This window comes from Podarcis filfolensis (genome assembly GCF_964270895.1).
Source record: "Podarcis filfolensis genome assembly, chromosome: 7".
Taxonomy (NCBI): Eukaryota; Metazoa; Chordata; class Lepidosauria; order Squamata; family Lacertidae; genus Podarcis; species Podarcis filfolensis.
The window spans coordinates 54736465-54760156 of record NC_139603.1 but is presented as its reverse complement, the minus strand read 5'-3'; the positions used below and the strand labels follow the sequence as shown (position 1 = coordinate 54760156).

The window sequence follows — 23692 nt, the reverse complement described above, 5'->3', positions numbered from 1 at the left end:
TTTCAGCATAGGTATGTTGGCAGTGTCTGTATATTTGGACTTGTTTAATACATAAAACAAGTGTATCTAGATTAGATTAACCCAGCAATGTATCTTCATGAAGAAAAACTAATGTATAATTTTTAAAATCATTTACATGTTGAGCTTAAATTTTGAAAATGCAGTTATCTGCATCTTAACAAATTATGCCTGTATTCCTGGAATATAGATCTGTAACACTAGGAGAATTCAGTAATAGTTCCCCGAAGCATTGCCAAAAAGGACCATGTAGAAGATTTGTTTATTTGACTTGTTAGCATCTCACTACAAGAGTCTTTAAGCAGCTTACAAAAAATTAAGAATCAAAGGATAAAAACAAAAAAATACATTACAATAAAGCCATTACATTGACTGTTTATAAGACCATAGGATCCAGGCCACTGTGCATATTGCCTTGAATGTTTAAGTGCTCTAGTCATGACTGGCTGCCTTTTAGATGCTTGCTTACTTGCCTTTCTTGCTTCATGGTGCTTGTTACTTCTTTAATCATCTCATACATATGCCTAATTACCTAGGTAAATACAATCAACTTGAATGCTGCATATACCCTGCTGGCATCAGGAACAAAAGAAGGATCCATTAGTATCTGGGATGTTACTACTGCTTCTATCTTGCATCAACTTCCATGCCATTCAGGGACCGTCTCTGATGCTGCTTTTAGTCCCGGTATGTTATGTGTTAATGTCTTCTAAAATATATACATTGTGAAGAGAAAAATACTTCAGTCTGCTGCGACATAATTCAGAGACATTCGATATATCCAGTGTGACCATATGCATGTTTATTCAGAAGCAAGCTCCAGTGTGTTTGGTTGGGCTTACTCCTATGTAAAGTGTGTGTAAGATTGCAACCAATTTGCTCCCCTCTGATTAGGGCTTTGTAATTTTAGTGTGTATCCACCCTCACTCTGCAGTCATACAAAAGACCGGAAATGAAGTAACCCATGAAAATTGGGAGTAGCTTGCCTACCAAAACATCCTAATGTTAAATCATTTGTATTGCGTTGTTGGCCTGAAACAAAAAAGCCATCCAAATAATTTTGTTTGTTTAAAGAAACCTTTCTGCCAAGTCATGTAGAGATGTTTTGGTAAAGCAAGCCACCAGCTAAGTTGGATTTATAAGCACCCATCCAGTTGCCTATGGTAGTTTAAAAATAAAAATAAAACACTGCTAGTTTAGATTATTTTTAAGAGGAATTGTGCTGATGCCTAGGAGATGGTTTGTTCTTTACTCAAACAAGAAATTGATAAAGCTGCCTATTTTAAAACTACACACAAAAGGTATTCATACATAACATTGAGCAAGTGTAGTGTTAGTGAAACTGTAAACACAATACTGGAACTGTACACTCAGCTATTACCATGTAATGTTAAAGTGTAGAGTCTGTTTTATTGTGTACAACTGTTGAGCTGTACAAATTAGTGTACACTCATATAAACAGTTGTTCATGTGTCAAGACAGCTTGTATCTGTGTTCAGTGTCCTACGTGAACAAGCCTCCTGTTGCACCACGTGAGTTGAGTTTTGGCACTGCAGCCTTTATGGTGCCATGCAATGGGATTTGCTCACTAGTAGCTATCCATAGAACTTAATGAGACCTGTTTTAAATATGCATGGGAATGGACTGAATGTATTTTGTGGGGTTGATTTAAATAATCCAGAGCAGTTACCTTGTTTCACAGATAGCCGGCACCTACTAAGCACAGGAGAAGATGGCTACTTTAAAGTGACAGATGTGCAAACTGGAATGATCATCTCTTCCATGCGCTCGGAGGAACCCCAAAGGTAAGTTTTGGAATGCACTGCTGTTTCATATAGGGATTTGCAGTAGAATCATGGATAGCCATCAACATGCATGCCCTCCAGATTCTGTGCGACTTCCATCTGTCTTGGGCAGCATGGCCAATAGACAAGGATGGTAGGAGCTGTAATCCAGCAGGCATTAAGTTCTTTGCTCCTGAGTTAGATCAAGTTATTCCAATGACCTCCATCAGTATTGCTGTGTTTAGATAGTGAAAAACATCACTTTATGCAATGGTGTGCGCGCATATGCATACATGGATACTTACATAAGAATGTATTTTGTGTGTAGCATTTGCTCAAAGGGTTTAATGTATATGTCCAGTATGGTTTCAGACTGGATAGGAAACAGTGTGTTGAGATTCCTACATTGGAGGGGGTTAACTAGATGTCTTCTAGAACTTGGGCACACAGCAGCTGCTTGGCTAAAAACGAGGCTGAGGGTTGGTTTTAAGTAGCATTGTCTGACTCACTTGTGATCTAACAACTTGCTTTTTGCAGATGTTTCAAATGGGATGGCAACACCATCTTATCAGGAAGTCAGTCAGGAGAATTGTTGGTTTGGGATATTGTTGGAGGGAAGATAGTAGAAAGAATCGCAGGACATTCTGGTATGTGTGAAATTCTCAACTTTTAAAAATCTGCAAGTATACTTTGAAATCTTTTAAGTAGTGGGATATTGATCCTGGTTAGGTGTGTTTGAATGTATCATACCCTGGGGCTCTGTTTTATACCTTAGAACTTAATGTGAAGTATTTTCCATTGTACAGCCTGCGAAACAAAAGGCCAGAATTCATCAAAATATGGATGTATAGCTGTGGCCCTAGAATCTGAAATGGCACCTGAAAGTTGGTTGCAATGATGATCTCTGGCTCAGGGCCTATAATATATATGCACAACAGTAGTGTGGAGTGCAGCTCTAGATGATTATGGGCAAATCTAGCAATGCATTAACCAAATAAGACCAAGATTTAAAGATAAGGATAATAAATGGTAAGTGAAACAAGTATCTGATGTACACCTGTCTCTTTTCTAGGTACTGTAACATGTATGTGGATGAATGAACGATGCAGCAGCATAATCACAGGAGGGGAAGACAGACAAATCATGTTCTGGAAACAGCAATACTAAATAGTGCCTTCTCACTCAAACACATATGGATATTTTAAAGTGAACTTTTTAAAGGACCTTCTTCGCAAGTAGCAATGCCTGCTGAAGTTCAAAGAGCTGAGATTGGGTCTAGCTCCACTGTCTAGTTGAAAACTGCAATTACAATGCTGAACTACAGTATGCACTTGTACTTCCTTATGAATGTTATTATTGCCTGTAATGCTTGTCAAATAAAGACTTATTTTTCAGTAACCAAAGCGGTTCTAACTTGCAACCACAGTAATCTACTTAACATTATTTGTCTATATTTTTCCACAAAATGGAGATAAACCTCAGGCCTTAGCCAATTTAATCCTGATCATTACAAACATATCTTTACTAGTATCCTTGCAGCTAGATACAGCATGGACCACTGTCATTTCAGATGTTGTTGGACTACAACTATCATTCCTGGCCTTTGGCCATGTAGATGTGGGCTGCTGGCTGGTCCAACTGCATCTTGCAAGCCCTGCTCTAATGCTCCTATTAAAGCATCAGGATTCAGTTATGTAGAGAAGTACTTTTTAATAGGAACATAGCAGCATTCATTACCTGTAAAAATGGGGGTTAAGGCCTTTGTGTTTATACAATCCCACCTTCCAAAACTCCTCACCAGCAGACTGAAATGGCTATGTAATAGGGACCGGCAATGTAAACAACCACTGTAGAAAGCTTTAAAGTCTTGAGCAGCAGCCTTCAAAGAAAATGTCAGTTGCCAAATAGCTGTACACAAACTAATAAAATTCAGAAAGGCAAGAAATTAAGGTAACACTCTTTCAAAAGTACAATGAATTATGTTACTGTACATACTGTTCCAAGCTAGGATCCACACCTCAACATGACAGCTCACCCCCCTTTCCACTACTAATTAAGTTATTGGCTTTTTTGGGGGGGGGAGAAATTTAGGGACCTTCATCAGTATAGTTAGAAAATGAAAACCTTGTTTTTCAGACTTTATTTCTGTTTAACATGGTTAAGGCAACATAATTTAAGCACATCAGAACAACTTGTAAAAGAGCAGCAGTAAGACAAAACCTAAATGCTCACCTGTGCTATTTAAAATGTCTATGGAATGATACGTTATGCTCAGTTTAACTGGCATGCTTTGTAAACATGGTTACTAAAATCAGCAGTTAACAAGCACTACAAGTCATAAATGTAAATATCCTTCCTAGCAGAAGGTAGTAGAAAAACTAATTCGTCTGAAAAAGTACAAAGGGCAGCAATGTGCTTGGATCACAGATAGCAAAAGACACAAGAGACATTAGTTTTCATTCCAATGGCTTATATAAAGTGTTGAATTAAACAGTATAACCCTATGAAAAAGAGTTATACTGGTTTTTGTGAGACAAGTATAAGGCTACAAAATTCATAGTTTGAGCAAGGTAATATGTTGGATTGTGACATTCCCAGCCATAATAATGTAAATACTCAAGGCAGTATATCTGCTTTGGGCTTAAAGAAAGGCTCATGTGCAGAACGTAAAAGTTGCAGACTAAGTAGCCCATGTTTAGCGAAGTTCTCATTACAGATGCACCCAAAAACAGATTTCTAGACTTCAGGGATGGTGTGATCCATCAGGTTTTTCATAATGCTTGAAGCCATCCTGAAAATAATAATGAATCTTTAACAATGTGTAAAAAGCAGATTAATTCCAAAGCTGCAAAAATATCGCAGCAAGGAGTGCAACACTGGAGTCATTTGTTACAAGGCACAAGACCATATGCTGTAAACTCAAAAGCTGAAGGCAAGCTTACTGCAGTAGCTTCTCAACCCATTTCCTGGCAGCAAAAGAAAAAACTAAGTTCTACATTCCTTCACTCCTAGAATTAGTTTTAGTGCCAATAACACTTTAAAATCAATAGTGGTATGAAGCATTTATAAGCTTCGTTCTAAGCTGAAATTTGCCTTTTCGTTTTGAAATTTCAGGAAGCAGCTTGACAAGAATAGTTAAAGATCTTCAGACTCTCTGCCACTGTTAGCCACATTTGTGTAAGAGTTTAACACCACATGCATATTACATTTGTTGATATTTATTCTGAATCAAAGCATGCCTATTCTTTTAAGAGATTGTTTAGTCTATTTAAATGGAGAAGTATTTTAGACGTACCTCTTGATTATGTGTTCAAAAATTTGAGAAGGCATGATAGTGATGGTCACCACGTTTCCAGTTGATGTTAGTATGTCTGCAATTTGGGCATCCTATGAAGCAAGATAGAAAGTCATGAATTCTGACTTGAAACTTGGCACTTACGGATGTTATTGTGGATGTAGCTTCCACAATAGTTTTAATTGCTATTAGCTGTCTTAAGCACTACTGAGGTGATAAATTCTATACACATATACAGGTAGAGCTGGACTGGGGAATGTGTGAGACTCTTGATGTTGCTAAACTACAACTCCCAATATCCAAGACCACTAGCTATACCATCTGGGGCTGATGTGAGTCCTACATCATCTGGAGGGCCATAGCTTCCCCATTCCCTGAGGTAGTAGATAATGTCAACAGCCCCTTTCATAAAAAGCTGGACTATACTCTGGAATGTAGTTTGCTAAATTAAAAGTCTAAGCTCTCAATCACCTATAGCAGACCCACAGCTTATCCCACTGCTGCCATCATTGCCTTCATACTACATGCTACTGGTTCTTCCAAGCAGCAGAACAACTAGTAAGACAAAATTATGTGTTAATGTCATTAATAGGGAAGTGAATGTACAATTCTGTTTAATTTCCTTTCACTAGCCTGAGGAACCAGCAACTTTTTTGAAAGACGAGAGCCTGATCTATGCAGGTCTAGCAGCAAGAATACTTTGTAAGGCAAAAGAATCAGGATGTTTTAGCTGCTGTTGAATCTCTCTTCCCCAGAGAACCATGGAATGTGGTTGAAGGTGCAATGACCTCTGACACACACTCCCAGGGACCACAGGATTGCAGGTCCTGTTTTCTATCAATCAAATAAATTTATATGGACAAGCTTTTGCATATGTCTTCTGCCCATTTAGAACAATATCACTCCACTTTTCAAAATGCAATACTTGCTGAGTGTGTGTTATCTTGCATGTTACTCACCTTCAGGCCAATTACATTCTGACCATTTATTTCACAGATGTTGTGTTCTGTCAGAAGTCCATTTCTAGCAGCAGAACTGTCCTTTGCTATTGAAGTTATCTTCCCATTTTTGAATATAAAGCCAACATGCCCAGTACTATCCTTGTGCATGGTAATAGTTCGCTCAAAAGGCCTGTAAGAAAAACATTCATAGTTTATTGTTTGGAGTATTTACTTAATGTCCTACATCACTAACCTGTATCCAAAGGTATTAGGCTGTGTACACTTCCCAATTTTACGATTCTATGATTCTATGACACAGCAGTTTAAAGTAGATTCAATACATCCCAGTGTACATGCCTTTTATGTCATCCATGTGACACTGTCATCATCCAAGCAACAATCCAATCTGGATTCTCCCAATCTGTAGTTAATATATACAGTGGTACCTTGGTTCTCGAATGGCTTAGTTCTCGAACAAATTGGCTCCCAAATGCTGTAAACAGGGAAGTAAGTGTTCCGGTTTGCGAACGTTTTTCAGAAGCCGAACGTCTTGACACGGCTTCCGCTTGAGTCCAGGAATTGGAAGTTGCGTCTTGGTTTGCGAAAGGTTTTGGGAGTTGAATGGACTCCCGGAACGGATTAAGTTTGAGAACCAAGGTACCACTGTAATCCAATGTATAATCCAGACATACTGAAGCACATTGGGCAGTTGGGCTTTTTCGTGTGTGGTGTGTGTGTGCTGTTCTGCTGGGTGCTATCTATTGCCACACGTCCTACTTCTGTTAGCAAGGCACTACTCGGTAGGCTGCTGGCAGAGCCAGGTATGACCCATGAATTAAAAAAAAAAAGGTAGTTTTATCAGGTGTTTTGTGTATATCTGGTATACTGGAAATAAAATTGGCCAATTGCACAGGGAACCAAATATCTGAACACATGCCCACAATGGACCTGAGTTTTCTGGAACTCGGGGAGGGTGGGTAAATATTAATTTTGGGGAGGAGACAACACATAGTACAAATCCCATCAAGCACCAGTCACTTGTGTGGACTGGAAAGCACTTGGGCAGATGAACGTGTACATGGAAAAATCAGATCTGTACATGGAAAAATCAGATCTGTGTGTGATCTATGGGCATATTAACACACCTTTGTGTGCACAACTTTAGGCCCTGACCTTAAGTTAGTCACACTAGGAAACTGAGGTTTGAAAAAAACCAACAAAAACCCAACACATTCAACTTCTAGGCACTCCTTAACAACTATGAAACCCCAAAGATGTCTAAGAAGGTGTGTAACATTTCTGGAGGGTTTACCTGTCACGGATGATCATTGAAATTCTCTCTCCAGGTGCTTGCTTCAGAATTTTGTGGGCTTTATCAGAGCTCCAACCTGCACAATTTTCGCCATTAATCTGCAGAACCTGGTCGCCAAACCGCAGGCCAACTAGTGATGATGGCGAGTTGGCCTGAACCAACTGGACAAAAATACCCTAAATACAAAGATACGTCCACATATGAAAGTAAATTAACATCCAGTATCTATCCAATGCATTTAGAGAAAACATGCAAGAGAAGCACAGTGAAAAACAGAACACATGCATCACATACACATTTGGCAACACCTACCATTAAAAGGGGGGGGTAGTTTTGGTTTAAATTAACATGCACATACATTTCATTTTATTCTAGAAATATAATTTGCATTTGTTTTTAAATGCAAAGTGTTTTATTATATTTTTACTTGCATATCTGTACAATATTTTATATGATTAACAGTTTTAACATGACCAAATAGAGAAATAAAAATAAACAGAACATTTAGTGAAACATGCAGATTCAGCCATAAAATTAACATCTGGATTAGCAATTACACAGCAACTTGACTGTGTTCAGCTCTAGATAGCTAAAATTAATGGGTCACTTTTTTATATTTAAAAAATCAGATTTATCATACATACATTGTCCACTGATTTAAGACGAAGTCCAATTTTTCCATCCTGATCTTTACACAGTATTACTTCACGGATTCCTTGCTTAATTTCCGCTCTGCGAACTCCAACATCATTTCCAGTTACTGGAGCCACCATGTAATTCACTGCAGAAGGGCTTGCAACAAGCTGAGAATTAGAAGACCTTAAAATAAGTCAACCTTAAAAACTGGCAGAATAAAGTCTCATTTATAGGCCTTTTCTTTAAATGGGACAAACCCATGAGCGACTTCAGGACAACAATTTTGTGCTTTATAAAAGTTATGTTATTTTGGAATCCTGAGGATCACAGGTATTGATGGGAGCAGAATCCAACAAACTGGGTTCCCATTTCTCATTTGATGCACACCAACCTGCAGATTGGGGGTTTATTTCCAAATTGTTGGATTCCTTCAGCCCTGAAGCAAATTGGGAAATAATTCACTGCAACTAAAAACAAACAAAATATCTCCCACCTCTCCACTTTCCTCAAAGCTCTGGGTGATTACCTAGTCAGTTTGGTCTAGTTTCTCAGAAAAGCTGGGTAAATCTGGTGTGTGTTTTTTATTAAGGGCACAATCTGACTCAGGACTTGAATCACCCCAATTTGTATCATCATTTGGGGTACAGAGAAGATGCACACCCCTAATATTTCAGCTCTTGCTTTTATAATGTTCTTTTCTTTTATTTAAGCAAAACACAAGGAAACCTAAATTAGTCCTACTTATACGGTTGATACTTACCCCCTGAGAATTTACAGCAGGCACCATTGCCATGTTTCTTTGTATCTCTTCTTCATTTAGGCTTAGACCCATATACTGGGCAAGTTCGGGATACAGTTTGGGATACAAGTCTATAGAAAGTAAACAAAAATAATGTTAAACTATTACTATTATTTAGAGCCTGTTGAGATGATTCTTAATTTCACAGGTGAGAAGACAAGTATCAGACTGAAGCAATCTTATCCTCCCTTACAACATGCTGACAGTTACCACTGCACTTGGAGCTACTGGATTTACATATTGAAAGCTTATTAGGATCACTGACCAGCAACTCGCAGATTAGAAAATCCACATAAGGATTTTACAAGGTAGCCCGAGGACTGCCTTTAAAGAAAAAAAAAACTTTTTCAAAAAAGTTAATAGCTGCTTCAAGCGACCACAAAGCACAGCTGATGCCAGGTATGTTGAAAATAGGGTTTCATATGCCACTGGGAGCAGTGACATACCTTCCCTCCCAGGAACAACATATGCAAAAAAAAACCCTACCCTGTCATCACATCCCAATGCTCCCAGGGGCAATTGAGGCTCCCATTGTGAATATGTGCAGCAGCAGCTAGACTTTCTAGCCACTTGGAAAGGGTATTATAGGTAAGAAGAAGACAACATTCATTAAAAGGCAGTCCTCAGGCTGCTTCATAAGTACTTTTAAACAATACTGTGCAGGGTTCCCCCCTCCCAAAAAAATAATTTCACACATTTAATGCAGGAGGAGGATGGAACAGAAATCCTTATGAACACATGCAAAAGTAACCCATACAGATTTAGACTGACAAGCACCCTACAAGCACCCAACTCCATTTAATTCTCTTTAAAGCAATTATCTTTATACAGTCTATCCTTATCATTTCCAGAGATCAATAAAAACCTCTCAGTGAAATAAACCAGTGAAATAGTTTAGCTAGAACTTGCGTTATGTCAATTGACTTTTGTTAAAGTTGTATTTTTTTTGTGCAATACATATTTAGCTTCTGCTACCTCATATTTTCTTAGCACTAAAGTAACTTACTTCCATGTTGAAGGGCGGGTGCTGAGGCTTCAGATAAAATTGCTGGATTGGCTGGGTTTGAAGCAAAAGATGTCTGTGCCTGCACAGGAAGATAAAGTAAAAAAACACTTTATAAAGTTTATAAACAGACATAATTCTATAATACAAGAGGCATGTGGGTTGCAGAGCCAAAAACTTTTAATTATGCCTTTAGGTTACATAAATATATATTTAGTTACAAACCAATATGTTCCAGTTGTTAAAAGTAACAAGTTACATTACAACGTTTGCTTGCTCACAAAAATATGTGAATTTCAAAATGGGGAACTTATTTTCAAAACAATTTTCTAACCTGTTTAGGAGTAACTTTGTTTGAGGAGTGGGACTTAATAATGCTGAGGAAACACACGCCTTATTCTATAATAGCTACTTTTATCAAAACACATATTGAATGTGCACTACAAATACTTTTATTCTTTATCCTTTGCTTTACTTCTAGTTTCCTTAATACAAATTTGGAAATTTATCTGATAAATAAAAACAGATCAGGCTCTAAAGAACTATACTAAAGAATTAGTTCCATACACCTAAGAGACTTTGGATTTGTGACCCATTGTGCATGGTAAAGTTACTTTTCAAACAGAGTGAATTTCAAGGCAATTTGTGACAGTGTTTGGAACAGCAGCAAAAATAATTCAAGTATTACATCAGAAAGGTTCACAGGGTGCCTGCATATTCATCCATCCATCCATCCACACACACATACTTGGAGCGGCCTAAGCTACCGGAGCTCACACTTAGTATAATTATTATAACAGCAGAAACTATGCACATAATTAAAAGATAATCTTTATACAAGAATATATTTTTATGTGCTGGTCTAGAATATACAGAAAGATGTTTTTCAGAAATAGAATTTTCAAATGGTTACTGTTTTGACCTTCAGCAAACATTGGTTTCCCCCATAAAATATACTTTGACATACCTGAATTACTTTGTCCACCTTCAGATCCTCCAGGGAAGGATACAGCGACATTTTCACAGAATTAGCCTGAAAGAAATAAAACAAAAGGTCTTAAAATGAATGAGGAAGTAGCACTTATATGCAAGTTGGGTACAGAATTGCCTAGCATAGCTTTATGTTTTTAATCCCTCAGAAATTTTTACTTCATGCTGAAAAAACTAACTTTTTACAAGTCATATCTGTGCACCATGCAAATTACAGCACAATTCCATGCAAACTTGCTCAAAAGCAAGTTCAGCAATATACAACAGGTTTTACTACCAGGTAAACATCAATATGACTGCAACGTTACCTATGCTTTATAGCACAAGGAACTTGTATGGCACACAGGACAGTCTTGACAGACACAGGGGAAAGAATAGCCTTTCCATTCCTTGCAATACCCTCTTATGCTGTCTCTATGCATACCAATATGCTTTCACACTGACAGAAGTACAGTGGTACCTCTGGTTGCGAACGGATCCATTCCAGAGGCCCGTTCGCAACCTGAAAGGAACGCAACCCGCGTCTGTGCGTGCGCATGTCGCGATTCGCCGCTTCTGCGTGTGACGTCATTTTGCGCATCTGCGCATGCGATGAAACCCAGAAGAAACCCTTTCCGGTACTTCCAGGTCGCCACGGGACACAACCTGAAAACGCTCAACCTGAAGCAAACGTAACATGAGGTATGACTGTATGGAGAAAGTAAGGCTCTCTTGTATCCATTGGGATTCCTTCACATGCATGTTAATGCACCTGCACTTGAGTAAATTGAGCCTTGGTTTTTTTAATATATAGTTGGCTATCCTATCCTAGAATGAATATCACACTAGAAACATGCACTTTCCATTACAATATCTAATGCAAATATGCAGCTCTTCAGCAGTCCAACAGAAATCAGATGTTCTGAGTGCTAGTCGCCATTTGTAGTCACAAATGTATCTTGCAGAAATCTTATCAGTTGTAATTGATGAAAGAGTACTGAAAGAGCATTGGGGAGGCTGAAATTTGTTTTAAAACACTATTTTACAGTTCAGGTTGTTATCTTTTCCCATCTACCCCACTAGAAGGGAATATTTGATTGCATACTGGAATCCTCACTTTCCGAATAGTAGCCAAGGTTGTCAATTTGAGCTACAAATGAATCCATGTTTTTACTGGGTTAATTTTACAGATTCCCTCCTCTCCATCTTTTCATCCAATACAAACTGACTGCTCTGGTAGTCAAAGGGACAGTATAATAGATGTGAACTAATAATTCCAAAACCTTTGATGGGGGAATAATGTGTTGAGATTCCTGCATTGCAGGGGCTTGGACTGTCTGGATCCAACTCTACAATTCTATGATTCTATTATTCTCTCTTTCTACTTTTGTACTCTTTCCTGGATAAGTTTTACAACCATTTATTAGGAAGTATTATTCCTCCCCTTTCCCTATTAGGTAAAGGTAAAGGGACCCCTGGCCATTAGGTCCAGTCGTGACCGACTCTGGGGTTGCGGCGCTCATCTCGCTTTATTGGCCGAGGGAGCCGAGGTTTGTCCTCAGACAGCTTCCGGGTCATGTGGCCAGCATGACTAAGTTGCTTCTGGTGAACCAGAGCAGCACACGGAAACGCCGTTTACCTCCCCGCCGGAACAGTACCTATTTATCTACTTGCACTTTGACGTGCTTTCGAACTGCTAGGTGGGCAGGAGCAGGGACCGAGCAACGGGAGCTCACCCCGTCATGGGGATTCGAACCACCAACCTTCTGATCGGCGAGCCCTAGGCTCTGTGGTTTAGCCCACAACGCCACCCGCATCCCCCCTTTCCCTATTAGGTTGGAGCAAAAAGAGTGTTGCCCTCAACATGCCCCAGGATATGGCCAAAATTGGCTTGGTTTACTTGGTTCAATTAACCTTACTGACAACTTATGTTTGAAAAGAAACACAAAAAAATCACACTAAAAGCCAAGCTTCTAAAATATTTCAGGATTTGCATGTAACCTAGGAGATAATTAGCCAGTAACTAGATGCTTGGATTATGTGCGCGCTCACCCCGCCCGCCCCCGCAAGAGACCTTGGAAGTTGTTTAAAAACACAATATTAGAAGCTGCAAATCAAGAAATGTGCCACAACGACCAAGAGGATGCCAGCATGCTTAGAGCCAAGAAGGCTTCCTTCAAAAAATGGAAGTATCGTCCAAATTAAGAGAACAAAAAGGAACACAAACTTTGACCAAAAAAGTGCAAGCAGACAAAAGGTTCTTAAAACATATTAGTAGCAGGAGAGTCTAGGGAGGTGGTGTGCTACAGAAGGATAGTAAGACTGCAGAGAAGCTGAATGAACACTCTGCATCTGTTTTCACAATGCAAGATATATGACAGATCCCAGTGCCTGAACTAACTTTTACTGAAGGCAAGTCTGAGGAACTGAGGCAGATAATGGTGACGAGAGATGAAGTTCTTGCCCTTACTGACACAATAAAAAGTGACAAATTGCTGGGTCTGGATGGCATCCAACCAAGAGTTCTCAAATAACTCAACTGTGAAATTGCTGATCTTCTAACAAATGTATGCAATTTATTCCTCAGATCAGTCTCCATTCCTGAGGACTGTAGTCAATGTAACACTTTTTTAAAAAACAGATTGGGCAGGGAGAGAGGATCCTAGAAATGAAAAGCTAGTTACACCCAAAAACTGGTGTAAAATACTGTTAAAGATAAAATAACCAAGCATGCTGAAGAACAAACCTTACTGAAACAAAGCCAGCATGGCTTGTGCAAGGGTGAGTCCTGTCTAACATATGACAATTCTTTGAGAGCATCAACAAGCATGTAGATAGAGGTGATCTGGTTGATGTTGTGTACTTGTACTTTCAAAAAGCTTTTGACAAGTCACCTCACCAAATATTCCTGGTTAACCTTAACAGTTGTTTAATAAAAGGAGAGGTCATCTTAACCATCAATAATTGGTTAAGTAGCAGGAACCAGAGAGTAGGAATAAATGAAGAATTCTCGAAATGGAGAAGTGTAGAAAGTGGGAGTCCTTCAAGGGTCAGTATTGGGACGTATGCTTTTTAACTTATTCATAAACAATCTAGAGTAAGGAGTGAGCAACACAGTGGCCAAGTTTGCTGATAACACTGAATTGTTCAGGATTGTTAAAACAAAAAGACATTGTGAAGATCTCAAAAGAGAATCTCTCCAAACTGAATGAATGGGCAGTAAAATAGCAAATTCAATTCAATGTAAACAAGTGTAAAGTGTCAGGGCAAAAAACCTTAAGTTTCACATATATGCTCATGGGGTCTGAACTTGCAGTGACTGATGAGGAACAAGACCTTGAGGTCACAGTAGATAGCCTGATGAAGATGTCAACCCAGTGTGCAGAGGCCATGAAAAAAGCAAATTCCATGCTAGGGATCATTAGGAAAGAAACTGAAATTAAAACTTCCAATATCATAGTGCCATTATACAAATCTATGGTGTGACAACATTTGGAATACTGCGGACAGTTCTGGCCGCCTAACCTCAATCAAGTAATCAGTAAAACAGTAGAATTGGGAAAGGTTCAGAAAAGAGCAACTGAAATGATCAAGGAGGTGGAGTGACTCCCCTTTGATAAATGGTTGAAGCATATGGGACTTTTAAGAGAAAGGTTGAGCAGAAATGACGTGAAGGAGATGTTTATTAAAAATTATACATGGTATGGAGAAAGTGAATGCAGAAAATGTTTCCTCGTTCTCTCATATCACAAGAGTGCATGCATATTCAGCATAATCTACTTCTTCATGCAACACAGTTAAACTATGGAACTCACTCCCACAAGAGACAGTGATGCCCATCAACTTGGATGATTTTAAAAGAAGACTGGACAAATTCATGGAGAATAAGATTACCAATGTCTACTAGCCATGATAGCCATGCTCTGCCTCCAAAGTCAGAGGCAGTGATGTTTCTGAATATCAGTTGCTACAGGATGGGAGAATGCTCTTGTGCCCAGGTCCTGCTTGCAGGTTTCCCACAGGCATTTGGTTGGCTGCTGTGAGAGAAAGATGCTGGATTTCGCGTATTTTAAAAAATGACTGAACAAATACAGCCAAAGTGTCAATTTATATCGAGAGAGAAAAAGTGGGGTTATGGGCAGGAGAAAAGTCTGCCAAAATATGAAGTACAACTTCATTCAAAAAGACTGTGTGTGTATTTCATCTAAGTATACATTTGGAACAGATGGCACAGATGCTCTAAAGCTGCAATCCTCAACACGCATACTAGAAAGTTAGCCTAACTGAAAACACACTTTCACATATAGGACTGTGTTAGATAGAATTCAAAAAGAAAACAATCCCCATCCATTTTTCCAGAGGGGTAGTTGTGTTAGCCTGCTGCAGTAAACCCAACAAGGAGTCTCGTGGCAATCAAATGTATTATGGCCTAAGCTTTTGTGGACTATAGTCCATCCCATCAGAATGCAACATCCACTAAATTCAACATCTCTGATAAAATGGCCTGTGGCTCATGAAAACTTATGCCACAATAAATCTGTTAAGTTTTCAAAATGTCTCAAGACTTTGTTTTGTTGTCGTCGTTGTCACATCTGTGTGGGGTACACACACGCAGATGAAGAACAAGGTGTATTAAATACTGTAGCGCAAAATAAAGGTTTGATGGATCCCTGTAGGGTTTGCTGTGAATATCAAAACAGATCCCGACTTTCAGAGGATGTAAATCACATGAGTGGAAAGACCGCTGCGCCACTCACAGAAACAGGACTACATACTTCCTTCTCCCACCTTTAAAGTAAACAGTCTACGTAACGAAACCGAATCGACCCGAGTCTTGCTTCCTCCGCCGACCTCAACTTCGCTCTCTGAGCCAAAAGACAACCCTCCCCGTCCCCGCGCTAAACCCCCTGCCCTTTATTGGCCCGACTCCTCCCCTCCGATTTCAACCTTGTTCCCCGCCCCTCGAGGGAGACGGAGGTCCGCGTCGGCCGCCCGCCCTCCTTCCCTCCCACGGCAACGCCGATCAAAAGCCCGGGAGCCCCGCCAAGCTGCTGCTCCCCCTTCGCCCTCGCGAGACTCAGGGGAAAGGGGCTCGCTTCCGACGAGGCTTCCCGCCCCGCCACCCCCGCCGTTACGGGAGGGGGGGGCGCGCAAAACACCCGCGCAGAAACCAGGGGCGTCGCCTCCCGAAGCCCTTTTTCTGAGCATACGGAGAGCGCGCTCCCCAGGACCCGCCCCGCTCAGCCGGAGCCAGAGGGGAGGGGGCTGTTTCCGTCTCAAGCGGGCCTGGCCGAAGCCCCCGCGCCGCTTTACCGAGGGAGGGAGACGCTGCTGCCCCCTCAGCGCCATTCAGGGCCCCCTCCCCCGGCCCAGCGCCAAGGGAGAACAGAGGGCCCGGCCAAGCCTGCTTCAGGCCTCTCGCCCGCCCCGCTTCTCCCGCGTCCGCCCCCGACGGTGTCCTAACAGACGAGAGGCTCACCGAACGAGTCGAGGGCGACGGCTTCTATTCCCGGACCGTTAAGCGCAAGGCTGGCTGTGAGGCGGAGGCTCTTGCTTCGGGTCCTGGCGTTTCCTCTATGAGGAGGAGGCGGCGTCGGGCGAAACACAAGCCAGCTGGCGGAGAGTCCTGCGCGCATGCGCCACCAGCGGCGGGAGTGGGGCGGGATGGTGGTTGTCTTAGGCAGGCTTGTTTGATCAGGCCTGCTCGGCTCAGTGGGGCGCCCCCCTCCCAGCACAAGTCAGCTATCTCGAAGCACGGGACTCGCTTTGTGTATGTGTCTTAGGGCAAGGCTGGCCCAAGACATTTTGGCACAATTGCAGCTCCATCCCCGCCAGGGAAGAAGGGGTGAGGAATCAGGAACAAAGCAGGAAAGGATGTTGACATTGGGATCTGCTGTCCCCTGTGGATACCGCTGCCTGAGGCAGTCACCTCAGCTTGTCTCATGGGTGCACTGGAATAAAGATCTACCTCAAGATCTGCTGCCCCCTGTGGATCCTGCTGCCTGAGGCAGCTGCCTCAACTTGTCTCATGGGTGGGCTGGCCCAATGTGAATGTCTAGCTGCCAATGGAGTGCTGAACTTGGGCTCAGCTCTTTCATACACACTTTAGCTGATGAATGTGCTCCATGTAGAGATGGACTTGCTTTATAGATCATAAAGGTGTACATGGACATAAAGAAAGGGGGGACCTTATAGCAACATTGGTCTTTGAATCACATTAATATATTTTTAACAGCACTTATCTTTGGCAAGTTCGCTCACTAGAAAAATAGTGTGACTAAGGTTCTGCAATTTCCCTTAAGTTCTATAAAGCAGTCTCATGACAAGCGGCAAAGTTCCTCAAATTTCATGCGTGTTATGCATCATTCAAATAAGAACTTTCATAAGAGCAGCTGATTTCTAAAGGTCATGGATTTCTAGAAGCAGCCCACTGTTGATGTCAGTTCATCTCCACAGTATAGCCGTTTTAGATAATTCTTTCACACATGAAACAAAAAATTGATCTCTTACTTACAATACTGCATCTCAGTTTACTACCAGGCCAAGTTTACAATTTTGTTATTGACTTTTAATGCCCCACAGATTTTCAGTCTGTGTGCCATGGCACCCTGGGGTGCCTTGAATGATGGTCAGGGATGCCATGAGCAACACTGTCCCTCTCTCCTTACCTGCTTCCTCTGACACCCTCTTGCATCTCTGCCTCCCAAAGGCTTGCACAGCTGTTTATTTCATCAGCCCTGGCTGTAAGTTCTGCAGGCGAATGGTGCCTCTGAGAGCCACCTCTCTTTGGGGCAACGGAGGAGGTGCAGCTCAGAGACCAGGAATGGCAGCAGTCCCCAGAGGACTCCCAAGGAGAGGGGAGAGGAGGTTGAGGGAGCACTCCACAAGGGAGGGGGTTTGACAAGGGTGAGAGGCTGCCAGCTCTGGAGACAAGGGGTGACATAACTGGGCTCCTGAACCCCACAGGGGTGCCACAGAAAGAAATGTAGTTGGTTAAGTGATCTGTGGATTCAAAAAAGGTTGAAAACATCTGCCCTAAACAACTTGGGCGCCTCCCTGATATATCTTTCCATTCATTAAGTGATTTGGATGAGGTCCTCCTGTTGTGTTGCAGATTGCTGATGTTCATATTGAGCAGGGTCTTTTCTGAGTTGTTGCCCAGCTTGTAGAATCCTCTCCTTTCGGAAAGAAGATAAGCACCAGCTAAAAAACATACTTATTGGCCCAAGCATCTGACAGTTGTTGGTTATTGTAGAAACTGCTGTCCTCTGTATTTAATGGCAGATTTTATTTAATTTGTTCTGTATTATTCATGGAATCAATTTAATGAAAGGTGCTATAGAAGTGTATTCAATAAATAAATAAATAAACCTCCTTCATGATCAAATTATATCACAGTTCTGGGGCACCAATGTTCTTGTGCAGGAGATATCAGTTGTATTTGATGGGGAAGTGATGATATTAAATTTTGAGGGTCAGGAGAAAATGCTATTTATGTTAATCCATTACTGGATATTGCAGTCAGAATTACATTTTTCTTAGAAGAATCTGGATTTTTCTTACAAAAACTGAACTCTGGGTTGTACTCATTGAAATTGTCCCATCACACAATGGGGCTTTCTCTCCCTTTTCTCTCCCTGTGCACTCCCCAATTCTGTTCTTGGGGTTCTCCCAACTCTCCAGAACAGATGTGGAAGAGGGTACACAGAGAGGAGAGGAATTGCCATTGCACAGTTGGAAGTCCTTGTGCTGATGGGATGACTTAGTGCTGGATACTGCACTATTTCATTATGATCAGCCTTCCTGGTGACTCATCCTGAGAACTAGCTTGCCTGCCTTCAGTACTTGAAATTGTATCTCTAAACATTTTTCTTGTCCTTCAGAAACCTCTGACACAGTGCATCTCTGTCACACTAGAAACTGTAGTGTTCATCATCATCATCATCATGATAAAAATCTGAACTACCGTAATCTATTGGGAATGTTTGGTCTTCAGTTCTATAAGTCTTATGGAATTCAATTTGATACCTATTTACGTGTTTTCTTTCTCCTTTATTGTGTCCTTTCACCCCTTTACTTTCCCTCTGATTCTGAAACTAGTTTTCTTTGCTTAAGAAATTTCTGATGTTTCTATTTCCATTCCCATTATTTAATAATGCATTCTGTTAAATATTTTACATCACTGCGTTTGCAGGTCTTGAGTGAACCACAGACACATTGTAACATTTGTGGTTTGAGTATGTCACATTTGAACTATTCTACCACCACAAAAGTGAATTCAGGACACTTGTAGATGGATTATTTTTAAAAGTCTGTTCAGTAAACCCACAGTCTGAGGGAGGCTTGTGTAAATATTTATTCAATGATTTTAGCTACATGCTAAATTTATAGATGTGTTCTATATATAAACAACATGCAAATGAGGTGGGCAACAAAAGCCTTCTCTTTCTTGTGAAAAATAACACACTATAACACATATATACAAGAAGACAGGAAGAAATGTGAAAAAGTGGAGGAGCAAAAATGGCTGGAGGTAGAAGTTGCACTACCTTCCACTAATGGGTCCCCTAAATGCTAATGATGAACATTGGCCCCTATTCAGGCGTCATTCACTTGATCCAGTTACCAATTTTGCTGGTACATGTCTTTTTCTAATGGCACTTAGATTAAACCTTGTTATTTTAAACGGCCTCTCCTCGGGAGACTGCCCTGGCCAATTCACTTATTGGTCAGGCTTAAGGCATTCTGTTATTGACTACCGTATTTTTCGCTCGATAACACGCACCTGACCATAACACGCACATCGTTTTTAGAGGAGGAAAACAAGGGAAAAAACATTCTGAATGAAACAGTGGATGTATCATTTTTGTGCTTCATGCTGTGGCCACAGACATGTGATCTGATGGTGAATTTGGGGTGACCCAATGCAAAAATCCTGAGAATCCCTGTGGATCCATGCTTTGTAACCATGTTTTTGCACCATTGCAGCCCCAGGCAACAGTGGGTGTGTGATTTTGGGGGGGGCAGGCTGTAGCCATGGACATGCTATGTGCTCTGATGGTGAATTTGGGGTGACCCAATGCAAAGATCCTGAGGATCCATGTTTTGTAACCACGTTTTTGCACCATTGCAGCCCCAGGCAACAGTGGGTGCGTGATTTGGGGGGGGCAGGCTGTAGCCATGGACATGCTATGTGATCTGATGGTGAATTTGGGGTGACCCAATGCAAAGATCCTGAGGATCCATGTGGATCCATGCTTTTTAACCACATTTTTGCACCATTGCAGCCCCAGGCAACAGTGCGTGTGTGATTTTTGGGGGGCAGGCTGTAGCCATGGACATGCTATGTGATCTGATGGTGAATTTGGGGTGACCCAATGCAAAGATCCTGAGGATCCATGTGGATCCATGCTTTTTAACCACATTTTAAGTGGGGAAGGAAGGAAAAATACAGAATGGACAAGGAGCATGAGAGGGGTGTGCAGAGAAGCAGCTGGCTAAGAATGCAGGAGAGGGGTATAACGGGAGGGAGGAAAGGAAGGCAAAAGTTTTCCCTCACCTACCCACCCAAGCCAGCCAGCGCTCTCTCTCTCTCTCTCTCTCTCTCTCTCTCTCTCTCTCCCTCCTGCATGTTTTCAGCAGCACCAGAGCACAGAGACGACACTCTGCTTTCCCCTCTGCTTGCCTGGAGGGGAGGGGCTTTCCCTGCTCTTTGTTCCGTTTGAGCAAACACAGCAAGGAAACAGAGCAGGGTGGGCAGTAAGACCCTGAGGCAGAATGCAGGAAAGCAGCCACTTCCTCTTTTCAGGTTTCCCTTCTCCGAGACGCGCGATTTGATTTTTGCCTGATTTTTTTTGCCATTTGGCTCCAGGGACCACACATTCGCTCAATAACACGCACAGACATTTCCCCTTCCTTTTTAGGAGAAAAAATCTGCGTGTTATAGAGGGAAAAATACGGTACATCCTTGTCTCCCAAGAACTCTTTGATGAATATATTGAATTTACTGTAGATATAAGAACCGAAAGTGACCATCTACCGCTAAATCTTAAAAGGACTGAATTTTGGGAACCCTCTAGATGTGGGCTCGCCCCACAGACACCTGATCCTAATGTTCTACAACAAATAGGCAGATCCAGAATTAAATGGTCCCCTTATGTTAATAACAATTTTAGCATTTGGACACAATCAATGGAAGGTCAACTCCTTTGGGCTGATCTGACCTCCAACGACACTGAAGAGACTTCCCCAATTGACCATTATAACACTTTAATCCGAAAACTCCAACCGTTACTGTCAAGACTCAGGAGACCTAACCACAACGAGTCCCCTACCAACAAAAAATGGTTTGACCGTGAATGCATCCAGGCAAAACTTATACTCAGGGAATGCTTTAAGGTCTTCCAGCAAAATCCTAACCCTATCACTAAATTAGAGTTACAACTTAAAAAAAAGAACTACAAAGAGTTACTAAAAATCAAAAAAAGAACCGCAGACTCTCTAATCTGGCAGGCCCTCATAAAAGCGTCAATAGAAAAAGACAATACCAACTTCTGGAAAATTATCTCCAGTCAAACCAAAACTCCTAACGAGGGCACAATAATCCCTGCAAACTCATGGGAAGAGCACTATAAAGTGCTGTTTAGGGAACAACGCCCTTCTGCGCTGCTTAACATCTCTTTAGATAATGATACACCATGGCCCCCAACATCTGAAACTGAGATCACTTCGTTAATTCTACAAATGAAATCTGGCAAAGCCCCAGGAAGTGATTTCATTGTCGCTGAACTTCTGAAAGCGCAAATAAACTGGTGGACCCCGGTTCTTGCAAATCTATTTTCATATATAGATAAGACAACTGAAATCCCTAAAGATTGGGGACTGGCTATAATTGTTCCTATATTTAAAAAGGGCAACCCCTCTGACCCATCTAATTATAGACCAATTAGTCTTCTGAATGTGATCTGCAAACTTTATACAAAACATCTATGCCTAAAATTATGTGAATGGTTAGATCATAATAACTTGCTAGAAATTGAACAAGCAGGGTTTACATCTGGACGTTCTACCATAGATCACTGCTTAGTGTTAGATTATTTTGTTTATAAGTATGTGAAACATTGGAAAAAGTCATTGTATGCGGCCTTTGTGGACCTAAAGGCAGCATTTGATTCTGTATCCAGGGGTAGGCTCTGGGCCAAATTGGCCAATATGGGTATTAACAGAAGGTTATTACTTCTGATGATTAAGCTTCATGAGAACAATACCCTCCAGATAAGACTCGCACAGGACGGCAGACTCTCTAGAGAAATCCAAGTCCAAAGGGGAGTTAGACAAGGATGCCTATTAGCCCCATTTTTATTTAACATCTATGTTAACTCCCTGGTCACATGTTGCCGTGAAATCGAACCCCCCCCCCCGTGTTCTCTAACGGCAGAAAAGTACCAGTTTTAATGTATGCGGATGACGCTGTTCTTCTCTCTCAAACCAAAGTGGGTTTGAAACGTGCCTTAGGAAAGTTTAGTGACCAATGTAACACTGAACGGTTAACAATTAACTTTGCCAAAACCAAAATTGTACATTTTAGCCGCTCTTTCAGGAAAGATAATTGGAGCGTAAAGGGAAACGCCATTGAACAGACTAAGACCTTCCAATACTTAGGCATTACTTTCTCTTATAATGCCAAATTGTCAACACACCTGACCACATCAGCTATATCAGCAGGAAGAAGTGCAAATGCCATCCTTAGATTATTCAGAAGGAAAGGAGCTGGCTTCCTCCCGATGGCCCTAAAAGTTTTTCAGGCAAAATCTTTAGCCCAACTCCTGTATGACTCTCAAATTAGCCCCTCTGCCAACCTTAAGACCCTTGAAACAGTACAATCAAAATTCTTGAGATCATTATTTGCTACCCCAAAGTGTACACCTAATGCAGTCTTAAGGCAAGAGGCAGGACTGCCCAGAGTGGAATTAAAAGTCTGGGAGCAAGCAATATCCCTCTGGCTGAAAATCCATTACAACCCTAAGGGACTGTTACCTTGCTTCCTGGCCGCAGCTCCCTATCCTCCTTGGCTTATGCAAATAACTAACAAGATCAAACAAATTGGCCTAAACCCTGAAAATCTTTTTATTGAAACTCCGAACAAGGCAAAAGCAATTATCACTCAGAGACTTTACGATGTCGAATTACAACAAGAAGACGCCCTACTCCCGGAGACGTATAGATGCTTAAAAGCTTGGCCTAATTTTGCAGCTGCCCCTTACTTAACTAACATCACTAACGAAGCTTATAGATGGGCTTTCTCTAGAGCCCGCTTTGAGACAATGCCCTCAGCAGTGCTGTACGGCAAATTCACGCGGGTACCAATGCATGCGCGTCTCTGCCCCTGTATGTCTAATAAGGTAGAATCTGTCACACACATCCTTCTATTTTGCGAATTTTACAGTGAAGAGCGAGTTCAACTTATTTTGCCGCTTTTATCAAAATTTATACCCCTACAACATTATTTGGAATCCTCCCCCGAAATTCTACGAAAATACCTTCTGGAAGATTCCTCAAGCTCAATATCATATGAGGTGGCCAAATTTTGCACTTTAGTAATCAGGAAGCGTAAATCTCAAATCTGTTGAATGGCACACTGCGAAGTTCCCTTGTGTAATCTTTTTTTTTCTTTTCTTTTCTGATGTTGTTGTTGATTTCTTTTTGCTTGATCTTGTGGTGTTTAGTGTCACTGGCTTTTGCCGCAATAAAACTTGAACTTGAACTACCTTCCACTACCTTTTCCTTGCAATCGTTTATCATGTAGGCTTTGAAAATATTTGCACAAGGACAGGTGACTTAGCAACCTGAGAGAAATGTAAATACAGTGTTAAACAAAGAACAATGCTGTTGGATATTCATACATTGAAAAGGCCAAAAATAACCCTAGGTCTCTA

At 41.2% G+C, this 23692-nt stretch overlaps 2 protein-coding genes across 6 annotated transcripts in view; one reads left to right on the top strand and one right to left on the bottom strand.

Moving 5' to 3' along the window:
• The window catches only part of NSMAF (neutral sphingomyelinase activation associated factor), a 36679-nt gene extending 33479 nt beyond the window's left edge, over positions 1-3200 (top strand). For all 4 annotated transcript variants that reach the window (XM_083622893.1, XM_083622892.1, XM_083622891.1 and 1 more), the window contains exons 28-31: positions 555-705; positions 1721-1823; positions 2340-2449; positions 2875-3200. In XM_083622893.1, coding sequence (XP_083479019.1) covers positions 555-705; positions 1721-1823; positions 2340-2449; positions 2875-2969 — 459 coding nt within the window. In that variant the 3' untranslated portion in view covers positions 2970-3200. The remainder of the gene's footprint in view (positions 1-554; positions 706-1720; positions 1824-2339; positions 2450-2874) is intronic.
• On the bottom strand, positions 262-16402 carry SDCBP (syndecan binding protein). Of its 2 annotated transcripts, none has more exons than XM_083623120.1 (9): positions 16237-16402; positions 10756-10821; positions 9792-9870; positions 8747-8856; positions 7995-8153; positions 7351-7526; positions 6057-6228; positions 5098-5189; positions 262-4593 (listed from the first exon to the last, which is right to left on the bottom strand). In XM_083623120.1, exons 2-9 carry the CDS (start codon positions 10804-10806, stop codon positions 4539-4541), a joined length of 894 nt encoding a protein of 297 aa, XP_083479246.1. In that variant the 5' UTR covers positions 10807-10821; positions 16237-16402; the 3' UTR covers positions 262-4538. The 2 variants fall into 2 exon arrangements, with proteins under 2 accessions (XP_083479246.1, XP_083479247.1); XM_083623121.1 differs by lacking the exon at positions 16237-16402 and adding an exon at positions 15546-15773.
• Between the last annotated feature and the right edge of the window lie 7290 nt (positions 16403-23692).